The following is a 15,654-nucleotide window of genomic DNA, read 5'->3' as shown; positions in this document are numbered from 1 at the left end:
AGTGTCCACTCCTGGGCACCCCCATGGTGAAACCAAGCATCCTCGCGCTGTTGTGGCCATTGTGGAGATTAAGCAAGCTATTGCCCAGAGTTGCAGCGTAGGACCCATGATTAGAATAGGCACTGAGGCGAGAATATCCGGTGAGAGGAATTTGAGCCCGAGACCCGCCGAGGTGGGAATCGAACCCTGGTCCCGGCCAGAGCTCTGCATCAAGGTCTACCGCTCTAACCATTAAGCCACACTTCTCCACAATAGCAGAGTACATACAACTGCACAAGTATATTTCTGATTTATGCCATTGGACACCCAGGATACTGTATAACATCAACTTCCACTGCAAGGTGGTATCTGTGCGCTCTTTTTCTCCCAGAGTACTATACCCATGCACTCCAACTGCATAGCAGTGAGTTCTCTTTACTGCGTACCCAGACTGTTGCACCCCATTGTCTCCCAGATCCGGAGGTGAGTGCCTTTTCTTGCGCACCCAGACTGTTCAAACCTATCCATTCTCACTGCCCAGAGGTAATTGTACATTCCTTTGCAATCAAGCTGCTGCACACTACTCACTCTCTCCGCACACAGGTGACTTATCGTTGCTTCGGAAACAAGCTTCTTTGCTCACCTTGTGCCATTGGCGAGATTCAAAGAGGGTGCACCACATGTCAAAGCAGCCTTCTCAGGCTTTGTTACGATGGCTATGCATCGTCGCAGAATTCTCAAACGTTGAGCTTTGGAGGTGTTGGAGGGGATGGCAATTTGTGAAGCACAAGCTGTTAGATAAAAAGGATGATAAGATTGTGCGCCATTTCTTTATCAAAGGAGAGAGGAAGTGAAAGAGTGACTGAAAAGAATATTCGCAGCTCACGTTTCTGTCACTGGTGTGTCTTCCACCACGTGCCAGGACATAGCGCACCAAGAAGCTCTATATCTAAAAGATAGTAAAAGAAAGATCATCGTCGTAGTTTTTAGTAAAAAGGATAAAGACCCAGAGTTGGTAGGGTCATACTGCCCAATTTCATTACTAAATTGTGATTTATTCGAAGATTCTAGCCTCCCGACAGTCTCAGATTATTAGCTTGTTAGTCTCTCAAAACCAGCATGGGTTTATACCATCACGAGGGCCAGTTACTCGCGTGAACAAAGTGGTGACGCTTCTTGATGTTGCCCAGAGGAAGAAATTAGATTTGGGGTTAATTTTATTGGATGCGGAGAAGGCATTCAACCGCGTGGAGTGGGAATATCTATGGGAGCTGATGCGCCGACTGGGCTTTGGAAAAAGGTTCATGACAGCCCCTCAGGTATTGTACACTTCACCAGTCTCTAAAATTGCAGCAATGGGTTTACTATCGGATGCAGTTAATATTACAAGAGGCACTAGGCAAGGGTGTCCCTGATCACCGTTACTTTTCGCTCTTTATATCAATCCGTTCATTGAGCAGTGAGGTAATTCACCCTTGATTAAACCTTTTGTTGTGCAAAATATTCCATATTCAGTGTTTGCTCACGCTGATGAAATTGCGGTAATGTCGGCCGATCCTCATGCTGCTATTCTAGAAATTGAGCATTTGGCAATATTTGTTGGTCAGGTATCGGGATATAAACTAAACATTAGCAAAACTCAAATGTTATGTACTGATAATTTTATTACTGATGATGTTAGAATTTTAAAAGAAGTGACCTACATGGGTAACAAAATTAGGTTGTCAATACTTGAAGTGGTACATGCTAACTGGACTGTGTTGCTACGCAACATTAAGGAATCATTAGATAGGTGGGCAAGACTTCATTTTACCCTAATAGGTAGAAGCAAAGTTCTTAAAATGAATGTTTTACCAAAAGTCTCATACCTATTTAGGTCACTACCTTTGGATTTATCTGTTGCTCAATTGCAGCATCTGCAATCCATGTGCGCAAAATTTTTCTGGGCACCCGGTAAACCTAGACGTGCTAGTAAAAATGAGGGTGTTATTAACAGGGGAAGGTCCAGCTAATAGGGCAGAGGCTCGCTCAATTTTTCAGATTTTGTTAGGCTCTGAGGCACGACAATGTTTCTTTAAAGAAATTGATGGCAGCTACTTCAAGCAAACTATATTTAAAGTTTTGGAATCTGCCTTCAAAGTGTGGAAGAGAATTCGTAAATTATGTTTAATTGAGAAACTCTCTCGGTATACCCCCACGAATGCGGTGAAAATTCTTTCCCCTATTTTTTCAGACAGTGTAGCTCTTGGATGGAGGACTAAGCGTAATCCTCACTTAGGAGATGTCTTTGTGGTTGTTGGACCCCCTATGTCTTATGAAGATCTAGGGAGAAAGTATAATTTATCAAATTGTAATTTTTTTTATTTCTTCAAATCAGACATTTTATAAATCGGAGAAATGTTTCAAGTGCACCCAATTTAGTTGTTGAGGCTGTCAGATGGCTGGAGAAGATTGGGGTGCTATATAAGATATTATTATCTTATAGATCATACGATCTAGAAAAACAGAACTCCAAGTGGTCAACGATTTTGGGGGTCGATAACCTATGTATAGAGACTGCTATTATAAGATCTAGGGAAGCATTGCTGTCTGCCAATCTGAAAGTGCAATGCTGTAAAACCATCTTTAGGCTGTATTATACGCCAGCACATATGTTTAAGTGGGGGGTAGGTATGATGGTAAATGTTTTCGGTGTGGGGCTGATATGGCGGATAGCTTTCACATTTTTTTCAGATGTTGCAAATTATCAAGATAAAAATACAAATGCAATAAGATACTGCGGCATCGCCTTTTTGTATCCAGCCTGCTACACCCCATCTACTCCCTCCGCTGCGCACCCAGGCCTCACTGCTCACCTTTTCGCGGACAGGGTACTTTCTACATCATGCAGTCCCGCTCTGCCTCAATGAAGTCTCAGATTTGGTGCTGAGTCTTGATATCACTATGGCAGAGGACATACTCATGCATCTATCTTCATCGCAGGTTCCTCAGCCGCTCAGTCCTTGTGGAACCACTAACTCAGTGATGACAGAGGCCACGCACGCGGTAGTGGGCTTCCCTGTTCGGTAGTTCATGCCTACATGAGGCGTTCAAACCACTAGGACGGGCCATCACAACGCTTGCGATGGGAGCAACTCTAAAATTGCGTAGAGCACATGCACCTGTCTTTTTTATTGGTACAGCCACGTGTGTAGTGACACATGTGCTGGTTGGGTGTGGTGTGGGTGTATACCAGCCATGAGGTAGTGTGTGTGTGCCATTCTGAGAACTAGACCTGGAAGTAAGAAATCACTACAGTGGAAATCTGGGCCATGTAGCGTTGTTGTGTTTTCCTGATAGCGTAAGCAGAGTGGACTGACCTGATGTATGCCAGTGCTGCGCGAGGCTGTGAACGATAACTCCAGAGCTATGGGCGTGGTTCCGTCGTGAGCTATATGAGAAATCAACTGATTCGGTTGTCCATGTTGTAGTGCTGACGTCACCCAGGTCTTAAACACAAATGTGTCATTATGTTTGTAAAGTCCCACAACATGGCAACATGTAAGGTACGGGGTATCACTGAACTTATATTCATCCATGGTTGCACACATAAAATATGGTGAACATGACAAATTTCTGTGAAAATGAATGTTTGTTGTACATTCAGTGGAGTGTTGTAGCGTAGTAATACAGGGCTGTGAAAGCTTTATGTTGCAGTTTTGGCACTTGAAGGCAGGTAATATATATACGTATGTGGTCATTCAGGTATACTGTCAAACTTGGTGCTGGAAATCAGTGCTTGAGGCGCATCCACATCCTGTTATTGTAGAGAAATGACGTAATCTACGCGTGCCTGAAAATGTACTGTAAATACGGTGCTCATGTAAATTGCTGATATCGTTTTGGGTCGATTTCGCGCTATATAAATATGTTAAAAAAAAGAAATAGCACACACTTATAAATTGACTATACACTTTCTTTGCAGTATTGTAATGATCCACTTTGTACATTCGTATTTGTAGAATGAGCGAGAGAAAGTTATATAATCAATGTTTTTGTTACTGGCAGAGGTAAAATGGTTGTGTATGCTGTTTACGCACAATATAATGTGGTAGGATGAAGGAGAAGCATTTTACAAACATAATAAGTACACAGACACAGATATAGTTGAAGTGGTTATGGGCACGTGTGCTCGCCTCCATTTTATTAAGTTGCTGTTGATAACAAGTAGAATAGTAATCATGATATCATACACAGATATTCACAGATATTCAATCATCAATGGTTTATGACCTGCTGTACAAAGGTAGGAGCACTATATGTGAAATAATAAACAGAAGATTCTATCGTAAAGGGTTCATGAGTTGTGGTGCACTAAGGTAGGGTTGGTTTGTGTGGAGCCTGCAATGATGCTTGGTTCAGGCATAGCGCACTGGTAAGAATGCCTTTTGGCTACTGAGTTTTGCCTTAATAAGGCCACATGGAGATTATTTATGGTGCACTAAGTTAGTGGTAGGTCTGGTGCTCAGTGTATGCTCACCCTGCGATGATGCGTGGTTCAAGCGGTCTGTATTCAAAGTATTGACTGTTGCATACTGGACTGCATGAACCTTGAGGGAAAAAAAATACCATTGATGGTTATCAATTGCTCTGGAAACAGGGTCTACTGATTGCTCACCATAACAAATTAAACAATTGCATTTCACGCAGTGCATTCTAACTTTCTCAAAATGGGGACGTATGTCTGGTGGTGATGTTAAAGGTGATTCCCAGAGGTACTTGGTTTTGCCGGTGGTGGAGGTACATTTTGGCGCAGTGTTCTACATTCTTTGTGATCATAATTCGCAGGATGCAGGGATTAAAGGTGCTTGCGCATACTAGCAGTGCCACAGGAGTATTTTTTGACTCTGCTTTAAATACGTCAAGGCTGAATTCCCTACTGTCTGTAGTGTGGATCCAAAGCTGAATTCAAGTTGTAAATCCTGCTGTTCGCAGTGTAGATCTTAGGCTGCACTGCATTGTGTGTATGTTTCAGGTTCAAGTTGTGACCTGTGCTGTCCGCAGTGTAGACTGCCATTGAGTGTGCCTTTTCACTTGCAGCATGAATTTTGTTTTCTAACTAATCCTAGAACTGATATAAAAGTTTTTGAAGGAAGCATAGTAAAGGGATAGTATATAGGGTTTGACAGACGTTTTACTTAGTTTGGTACTGCACTCTGAAAATAATAAATGAAGAGTCAGTTGAATTCTGGCTGAATACGGCCATGTGGCGATGAATTATGGTGCACTGAGTTAGTAGTACCTTTGGGACTGAGCGTGTACGTAACCTGCAATGATGTGTGGTCCGGACAGGCCGCACTGGGGGTAATGTTTTTTGACTACTGAATCTCACCTCAATAAAGCCACGTGTACTATGGTGTACTGAGTTAGTGGTATATCTGGGTTTAGCGTGTGCTCATCCTGCGATGATGCGTGGTCTGAACGGGCTGCACTCAAAGCATTGACTGTTTCATACTGGATTGCATTTACTTTCAGGGTAAAAAAAAACTACCATCGGTGGTTATCAATTGTTCTGCAAACTAGGTCTGCATATTGCTCCCCATAACAAATTAAACAATTGCACTTCATGCAGTGCATTCTAACTTTCTCAAAATGGGTACTTATGTCTGGTGGCAATGTTGCAGATTGGAAGTATTTGGTTTTCTTAACCGATTATAGTCTCTTACACAAATCGGTACTAAACTTGAATTGTGAGCCCTACTGTTCGCAGTATAGACCGGAGGCAGTCATCAGGAAGAGCCCACAGCCATAGTTATATCTATATATATTATATATATATATTGGGCCTGCCGCACTGGCAGCAATGTTTTTGCCTAGTGAATTCTGTCTTTATAAGGCCCCGGGGACATGACTTGTGGTGCAGTGAGTTAGTGGCACCTGAAGTACTCAGCGTGTGCGCACCCTGCAATGATTCATGGGTCGGGCGGGTTGCACTGGTACAATGTCTCTTGCCTACTGGAATGTGTCATGTGCAATCTCCATTCCACCTGAATTGTGAGCCCTCACAATGTAGATCGTAGGCAGTTGTCAGTACAGACATTGAGGAATGTTTTTGTTACATCCTTTAACAAAATCGGAGGACATAGAGTAAAATTGTCTCTTGACCCTGTTACCAGGTAGGTCGCTCCCCAGCCACGGCACGGGCCACCTTGTGGCGCTACCCCCGCTCTTGCTGCCACCCTGCTCCGCCGCCGCTGGCTCTCGTGAGTCCTCGCGGCCCACTTGTTGCCTGCGCATCTGCTGCTCTGTACTCTGCCTTTGTACCCTGTCTGGTCCACGTGAGTCCCCCTGCCCACTTTTTGCCTGCGTATTGCTACTCTGTTGCATTCTGCCTTGTAACCCCTTGTGACTACTGTGTAACCCTTTGTGCCCCCCTGTTCCCCCCTTTTGCCTTCTGTGCCCCTGTGCCCCGTATTGCCTTGGTGTCCTTTCCCTGCTTCTTTCCCTCTGTTTCACTTTCTCCCGCCGCTGCTCCCTGTGGCCCCACCCCCCGCTGTTCCCATTCACCAACCCCGCTCCCGCCTCCTAGCTGCTCCTTCCTCCCACAGCCTCTCATATGGAGCCCGCGCGGTGGTAAAGAGAGCTACCCTTGACCCTGTTACCAGGTAGGTCCCCCCCAACCACCACACGGTCCTCCTTGTGGCGCTACCCCCGCTCTTGCTGCCACCCTGCTCCGCCGCCGCTGGCTCTCGTGAGTCCTCGTGGCCCACTTGTTGCCTGCGCATCTGCTGCTCTGTACTCTGCCTTGATAATTAAAAAAGAAAGAAAAAAACAGATATGCTTAATAAAAATTATAATTAGAAATTAGCATTTAAAAGAAACATTGAATTCACTGAAAAAACCTTAGGTTTCAGGCAGGTTATAGTTAGGAATTATCATTTAAAAAACCTTAGAAATTCACTGAAAAAAACAATACGTTTCAAGCAGATTATAGTTTGGAATTATCATTTAAAAAACCTTAGAAATTCATTGAAAAAACATAGGTTTCAGGGGTGTTATATTTAGCTGGACATTTCATTTATACAAAACCATTGAAATTCCTCCGTTATAGTTAGTTATACTACCTGTAACTCTCGCGCCCGCAATCCACTGCTGATGATGTCACGTGTTACATCATTCATGACATGGTCAGTGACATTACTGATGAATTCACTGATGACATCTCAAATGACATCACTGATGACATCATCCAGTGAATGTGGTTTGGTTTGATATTTAAATATGTATTATATGTACACTAATCTGCATTGAGGAATCAGTGGATATATAAATATCTGGATAGAGGATTTAGTAGCAGTGTGATTTATTGTTCACTTGAGTAATTTATAGTGTCTCACTAAATATATTGGATAGTGACTAAACTGTGTGAATATCTGTATTACTTGGTCAGTATAACTATAACACCCCTGAAACCTATGTTTTTTTCAATGAAGTTCTAAGGTTTTTTAAATTATAATTCCTAACTATAACCTGCTTGAAACCTATGTATATATGTCTTGCCCTCCTTTCGTGCTTGGGGTAGTGGTTAAATGCCATTACAGAAGTTGGTCTTTCCGTAAACTAGATTAGTTATTTTAATTGTAATGGTTGTAAATTTCATATATTTTCTTAAAAGTTGTTTAATGATTTTTTTTCATAATTCAATTTGTATTTTTACTCAATGACAGGCTTTTTATTGTGATAACAAAAGAAAATAGGAACATATGTAGAAGTTTGTCTTATATTTTATGAAACAGTCATTTTTAGTGTCTCTATCGCTGTAATTTCTGTTTTAGATATATGACAAGACAGTGACTTATTCAAATGTCCTCTATATTCCCCCTGACGATGTAAGTGGGATTATAATAAGCAGCAGCCTGAGGTTCAACTTCTCATGTACATATAACTTGACAATGCAGACCAGCCTGCTCACAACGCTACATCCTCTTCCTAGGTAAGTACCCATGGAAAGTGCTGAATGCAGAAAGGAATGATTTCCACCAATCCACCAATACTTCCATGAATATTGTTGATCTCTTGCTTTTTGTTAAATATTTTTACTCTGAGTTTCTTTTTTGCCCTTACTTTCTTTATCTGCTTTGTTCTGTTTTGTTTCTTTCCATTATGTTTATATGAAGCATTTTCTACAGGCACTGTGCAATATATGGAATACCAAGGGAGGGTCATCCCAGGAGTCTACGGGCAGTAGTTTTTCAAGACTGGTAGCCGATATTGCTTCTACTCAATAATAACACATAAAATACAAAGGAAAATTACTGTGGTTGGTCAGTATTAAAAAAGACAATAACAATGCATGGTCAGCATGACTCAAAGTGAATATTAGAAAATACAACCTTTTTATTCAACAGATGCCTATGAGAATGCTTTGAGTTGTGGAGGTAAGTGCAATAGTGAGGAATCTATAGGTATCCACTAGTAAGATTGGTACCGTAGGGAAGTTACTTTTTATTCTTATGGATACTTCTACCACAGATTGCTCCCATTGTCAATAGATACTTAGCAGCACCCTCTCTTAGGTGGTAGGTCTCGAAGAGTAGTAAGGCTAGGAAATTCTGATTCATTGAAAATGCAAAATGGCAATCCGTTCACACTGTGCGATCCAAGCTGTAATGCTTTGTAAATGTGTATGTGAAGGGAAGACCTACAACATATATCTGCTATTGGCACTCATGTGGGCAGTGCTAGGGTATAAGACTTTGCTCTATTGGAAGGAGCCTGAATTCCTTCTGGTAGATCCTTTTTTATAGCAATACAGAGGACAATCCATCATAATGGACTCCGTATCTGGAAAGTCTTGCTCTTCTTGCCCACATAACCATCGAAGATCTGATCTTCAAATCAAATAAAACAGTATTTGTAAAGCGCTGCTAATCACCCCGTAGGAGGGGATATCCAGGTGTTGATGTGTCACAGGACTTTGTCGAAGAGCTTGGTCTCAAGTCCTTTTCTGAAGTCCAATAGTGAAGGTGCAGTTTGGAGGTGTAGGGGGAAGTCGTTCCAGTACTCGGTGGCAAGGTAGGAGAAGGAATGACCACCGCTGTGGCTTTTGTGGATGTTGGGGATGTGGACAAGAGCTGGGGAGGCAGAGGGAAGTTGTCTGCAGGGTTGGCGGAAGGTCAGGATGTGGTTGGAATATGCAGGTTCTTGGTTTTGGAGGGCTTTGAAGGCATGGGTTAACATTTCAAACAGACATCTCTTCTGGACAGGGAGCCAGTGGCGGATACTGAGGTGGGGGTGATGCTGGTTCATTTGGTAAGGTTGAGGATGAGTTTGGATGCTGTATTCTGTATGGTTTTGAGTCATTTGAGAAGCTGTGTGGAGGGTTTAGCGTTGATATATTTCTGTAGTTGAGTCGGCTGCCGAGCATGACTGTTTTCCTGGTGTTGATGGGGATCCATCTGAAGATCTTATGAAGGGTGTGGAAGCAGGAGGAGGATACTGAGTTGACCTGGTGCTGCTTTGAGAGTTTGCCATTCAGGATGATCCAGAGGTTGCCAGCCAGGTTGGTCTGGGTGGGTGTGGTTCCGAGTCTGGTGGGCCACCAGGTGTCACCTCACAGTGAGGTGTTCCTCCCGAAGATACACACCTCTGTCTTGTCCAAGTTCAGCTTTAGTCAGTTGGACTTCATCCAGTCTGCGATGTTTGTCATTGCGTTACTGAACTTGGTTCTGGTGGTTGTTTTCCGTGAGGAAGAAAATGAGTTGGGTGTCGTCCACATAGGAGATGTTGTTGAGTTTGTTGGTGTTTACTACGTCAGCCATGAGGTCATGTCAGTTTTGAACAGGGTTGGACTGAGGGAGGTGCTTTGGAGAACACCACAGAGGATCCTTTTGGGCTCAGAGGCATAGGGAGTTAGGTGGATTCTGTGAGTTCGTCTGATGAGAAAGGAGGTAATCTATTTGAGGGCATCACCCTGGGTCCTGGAGTCTTCTGATGAGGGTGTGATGGAAGACAGTGTTGAAAGCTGCTGATAGGTCGAGGAGGATCAGGGCAGCTTTTTCTACTCAGTCGAGGAGGGTTCAGATGTCATCGGTTGCAATGATGAGGGTGGGCTTGGTGCGATGGTTGGGGCAAAAAACGATTGGGAGGTTGTTCCTTTTCAGGATTTGGGTGAGCTGGTGGTTGATAGCTCTCATGAAAACCTTGGTGGGATAAGGGAGCAGCGAGATGGGGCGGTACTCCTTTAGGTTTCTGGGGTCAGTGGAGGGCTATTTCATAGGGGTTTCACCTCTGCATGTTTCCATGCGTTGGGGATTTGGATGTGGAGATGGATGCATTGAGGATGCCTGTGAGTGTATAGCTGATTTCTTCGTATGCCAGGTTGAAGACCTGGTGGGGCAGCGGTCCATGGGAGCTGTGGAGTGAGTGAAGGTAATGATGGCTGATGTGTTCAGTTGCACAAGTGACTTCCATAGAGTGAGTAGGTGAAGGTCGGAGGTGCCGGTTGGTGTCAGGGAGTGGTCAATGACTGTGGGTTGTGCGGTTGAAGTTGCAGTAAATCTGGGTTATTTTATTGTGAAGGTGGTCTGCTAGGGTGCTGCAGAGAGCTTAGGACTGGAGGATCATATTCTCGGTGCCTGAATGGCATGAGAACTCTCTTATGATGCTGAAAAGTTCCTTGATGAGGTTGGCACTGGCTTCGATTCTGATTGATAGGGTGTCTTTCTTGGGTTCTTTGAGGTAATGGTGGTATTTGTTGAGGGGTGTTCTGAAGTTGTCAAGGTCAGTGGGTTCCTGGTGCATCAAAATCATCTTTCTAATTATTTCATTCCTGTTTGGAACACCGAGTTCAAGGGTGAACGAGCTGGCATGTTTGCTGGATATGCTGGTGTTGACAGGTTTTGTGGGTGTGACTGTGTCTGCACAGTTGAAGATTCAGTTGGAGCAGAGGGCGGTAGTATACTGGATCTCTGTGGCTTTGTCTCATCTGTGGTGGGGGTAGTCAAGGGGTTGGTGAAGGAGCCCGGGGCACCCGCGATGATAAAGTGGACTTTGCTTTAGTCGGTTCATTTTAGCTCGGAGACGTGGCTGAACTTGACTCTGTAGCGGGTGGTGAAGTTGTTGTCGAGTGAGTGTCTTGAAATGTGTGTGGGGTGAGTGACCAGCTGTATTTGACTGATATTTCACATGCTCTACTGGAACTTGGTGGAAGTGGTGTCTGTTGGGCTGTCAAGGTAGAGTTGAGGTCTACAAGAAGGATGTAATGCTTGGATTTGGTTGCTGGTGGGGAGATGAACTCAGAGATGGTTTTGAAGAAGCCAGGGTGGGGGGCCGAGGGTATGTAGGAGATGGTTTCTGTGATGGTTATCTGTGGGTCAGTTCAGATATAGAAGTTAAGCTGTTCCTTGATTGGTGTGAAGTCATCTTTGGTGGTCATGCATCGGAGAGTTTTCTTGTGGAGATTGGCAATGCCTCATCTGTGCTTGTTGGGTCTCTGTGTATCATCTTTTAGCCCTGGGGCTTCATCCTGTCCATTTTAGAAACTGACCACCCTACAAGGAACAGCTGGTGTAACCTCTCGTCCTCTTTTGACGGATGAGGTGGATAAAAAAAGTGGATAGTTTGAGGGATTGCCCAATATTAAGTAGCCACTTTAGTGCTGAGAGCCAGCTTGTCCAAGGGACAACAAGTAACAGACGTAATGATGCACAATGACACACTGGGTTTCTGTGACAGGCACACAGTTTTCAGAGTCAAAAACTGAAACTGTCTGCTGTGTAAGAGTTCGCATAGAGTCTCTATCAGAAATGTCAGAGTCAAATTAGCGTCCCTTTGCTGCAGAGTGCATGGTGAAAGTTTAAATGTTAAACATAGTCTCTTACATAATCTTCCAATAGTTTGGATTTGAGCAGAGAAGGATGGCGGGGTGCATGGGCCAAGTAAAAAAAAAAAGAAGAACCTCAGAAATGTGGACCTTCAAATAATCCACCCTTTTATTTGCACAGCAAGCAACACTTGTCCATTGTCTTGCATTAGCTAACTTTATGGAGGGGTGACAAACAAAATGAATGAAATCAACCATCTCCAGTATCACTTGAAATGAGCTCAGCAGTCCCTGATCAATCTCCATGGATGGAGGTGGAGGCACTGCATGTTGGTGACTTGCCCCTCTGTCTGAGGGAACAGGCTCACTCTGAAACGCAGCTTGAGCTGGGGATGCAAGAAGAGTTTCAGAAGGTCTGCATACCACATCCTCTAATGTCAGCCCGAAGTAATCAGAATACCTTGAAAGCTGCCCTGCAGCAGCTTTCTCAATATTCAAGGACTCAATAATTTGAGGAGAAATACATTATGAAGTGGAAAAATCCTCTTCAAATGAAACATATTCCTCAAAATTGCATGCAATGGTAACTAGAGGGCATATAACTGTGGAGAAATAAGATGTCCTGAACCACCTCCTGATGTATATGTCACTCATGGTTGGAAAGATGTCATAGACTTAGGCTGTCACCTCTTATATTCAGGGAGCCTGCCATATAGTTGGCAAGCAGCCAGTTGCATCCACCTTCACTCAGGCCCAGAGACGCAAAGCCTCCATGCAGGTAAGATAGGAAGCCACGCCTCCATGTTTATTTAAATAATAATTTGGGCTATTATGGTCTCTAGGGAGAACTGAACCAAGCAATGTGAAGGGAGGGCAGCCTTTAATCTCCAGGTGCGGACCCCGCCCTAATATGGAGGCATTCATCACTACTATGGCAACTGCTAGCGGTGGGCAGGTTCCCCCTCACCAAACACTATACATGATCTGAGACAGTATCTGGAGAGACCATTTTGGTGTTCGTCAGAGGAACGTATGTTGGAAGAACTGCAGACAGAAGCACCACCGGAAGCTCTGATGTGCCAGTGTGCTTGGGTGACCAGTAGGAAGCTAGCAGGTCTAGCAGATGAAGAACAATATGGGATAGAACACAAGGTCCTTCCAAAACATTGCAATCATATCCAAAATGCCTCTTATCTTACAGGAACATAAAATACAATATAGGTATTATGACGACTACTGTCCCTATGAACAGCAGTGGTGAGACGACTGTAGGTGCTACTTGGGAAGGTTGATGGAACAGCCCAAGTCGAACAGCAGAGATACATTAGTCTTCAGTTGGTCTGATATCAACTGTAGAAGGCCTACCATGAGCAGCCAGTCACCCAGGTTACTGGAAAACTGAGTGCAGATGTGCCATCACCATTTACTTGGTGAAAACCCTGTGGCCGATATCAGTCCAAATAGAAGTGTCGTGGGTGGATCCTTCCATGAGGTTCAGGTATCTGTTGTACAGCTGCCAGAGCTGTAGGTGGATGTTCGCATCCTGAAATTTGAGGGACACCATTCAGTCTTCCACTTTCAGAGCAAAAACAATTAAAACAGGGATAGCATCATTTTTCTTCACAGGTAAAATTTGAAAACCCTGAAGTCCAGGTTCAGACCTAGAGCAATGTCCTTCTTTGGAACCAGAAAGTACAGAGAACAGCACTCACTCCCAATTTCCTTCTCCAGGCACTACTGCATCACTCTTTTCTGTAACGAACTTGCCCCCCCTGCAGGTGAATTCAAGTGCTGTCCACTGAATGGAAGACCTAGGTTAGGGGTTTCTTTGGAGGGATTTGTTGGAAAGAAAGCACATATCCCCTTTTAGTGCTGTTGTAAAGCATTAAAACTATGTGTCTTCTCTTTCTCCAGGCAAGGATGGGGTTCTGTATCTACACACAAAACACCCCCTGTAGATAAGACTTACTCTGTCAGGGTTACCTGGCTCCTAACATTCCTTACCTGAATGAACATAAATTGTTTTAGAGGGTGGTGAAAGACATTTGTTCGTCATCCTTGTCACCGAATACATATTATTCCTCTGAGGCTTAGGAGGTTTACCCATGTGTGTCTCCTCAAGATGTGAAGTTCATGACAATTTCTTTGGAAGAATTGCCAAAAATCGTACGTATTGAATAGTTCTTCCCACTTGCGGGATCCCAGAACATATATTCTGCATCATAAGATCTTCATTGAAAACTATCAACATTCGAATAATTCCCTGCTACTTGCATAAACCCAGAACCCTTAATTTTAAATATCTGTCTATAGAATTATACACCCAGAGTTCATTTATCCATATGTCTATAAGATGACAAGCATCCTTTAGAAGCCTACCTTAGGCCAGATTTTTCTAGAAAATAATCAGTTGGGAGACTAATAAAGGCTATTTTAAAATTGTATTGCAGCACCCACTGAAAGGGAACTGTAGCCTGATAGGCTAACATTGGGAAGACATGGAAATAGACTTCTGCCCCTTTAAAGCTCCAGGAACTTCCAGTCCCCATGATGCATTGCACTGGCAGTTAGGTCCCAGGGTTAGTTCTCGTATACAGTACATATAGTGAAAGAAGATGCTAAAGAAGTAGTAGTTGCTGTTTCAAATGCGCATGATGACCCAGCTGGGGAAGTGGGTGGGTCACTAATACTTCAATGAAGATTCCAATGGCAAAGAACCAGGACTACAATTAATTAATAATTTCTCCTGTATTTTAGGATATTTATTTATTCATGAATCATAATAGAGCATCAAGCTAAAAGCTCATTAAATACTACAGCTCCTACAGTAGAAATGTACTCAGGCAGTGAGTCTTTTTGAAAATTAAATGTGGATAACTTATCAGATTTCTTAAAATGGCTTGATCAACCTTTGTGTCAGCGTGTTTGTCTGAATGTAGGCAATTATGAGTTTTGCATATATATGTGTGGGTCCCACAATTGCTTAGCCACAGTAGCCTTGTCTAAGTTTAGTACCTCAGTCGCAGGAAGGACGTACAGAATTATTCTTGACCAACTGATCAAAAATGCATTATCCACTGATCTAGCAGTAGATCTCAGGACGTGTAGTCTTAGCATTTTATGTTTTGAGCCATTGTGAAAAGATTTAAAGCTGGAGTTCCCCACACTTTGAAGAAATGTTGAACAACTTCATCATCCAGAATGTAGATTTCCCTCATTGATGCAACCGAGGAAGTCTGCCTAGACATCTAGACATTTGCCATAGACTGTCGGGGATGTATACTACCATCATTGTAAGATCTCCCGCTGTAGCCCACAGCTAATTCTTTTGTCCTTTTAGCAAGAATGAACTCAACCCAGTGCCTCCCTATTGTATTAGACAGTGCATGCTGCTGGTGTTGTCTATCTGAATTAGTATCGTTTTCATAACCAAAGACAGGTAGGAGGCCTTGAGAGACAGACAGATTGTCCTCATCTCTAGATAGTTGATGTGGTAAGACTTCTCCTTGGCTGCCCAATGTTCTTGCACTGCCAGATGTCACAGATCTCTTGTGCACCCCATGAGACATGCATTTGTGTCAATTGTTTGTGACAGTGTTTCCTTCTGGCAAGGAATGCCTTGGAGCAGATTAAGACTTGTGCCCACCATTAGAGGGATTGATTGCTGGAAGTCTGTCGATGTTTGACTTCCCACTTGTCCCTGTTTTTGTGTCCATTGATCTTTTAGGTATGCCCTGCTGCAGGAGTCTCATGTGAAACCTTTTTTTCAGAACAATTGATATACAGGATGTTGGGGTTCTAAAAGTGGCCAAGCAGTCAGATCTGCTGACTTTACCAGTGGAGAACCAAATTCAAATCTCAACCTTGACTCA

At 43.4% G+C, this 15,654-nt stretch overlaps 1 protein-coding gene across 1 annotated transcript in view; it reads left to right on the top strand.

The window, feature by feature from the left end:
- The window catches only part of LOC144827857 (uromodulin-like), a 254,678-nt gene that overhangs the window by 131,626 nt on the left and 107,398 nt on the right, over positions 1–15,654 (top strand). The window contains exon 4 of the mRNA XM_078686022.1: positions 7,794–7,951. Coding sequence (XP_078542148.1) covers positions 7,794–7,951 — 158 coding nt within the window. The remainder of the gene's footprint in view (positions 1–7,793; positions 7,952–15,654) is intronic.

Source organism: Lissotriton helveticus, chromosome 4_1 (genome assembly GCF_964261635.1).
Source record: "Lissotriton helveticus chromosome 4_1, aLisHel1.1, whole genome shotgun sequence".
NCBI lineage: Eukaryota > Metazoa > Chordata > Amphibia > Caudata > Salamandridae > Lissotriton > Lissotriton helveticus.
This window is presented reverse-complemented; position numbering and strand designations above follow the sequence as displayed.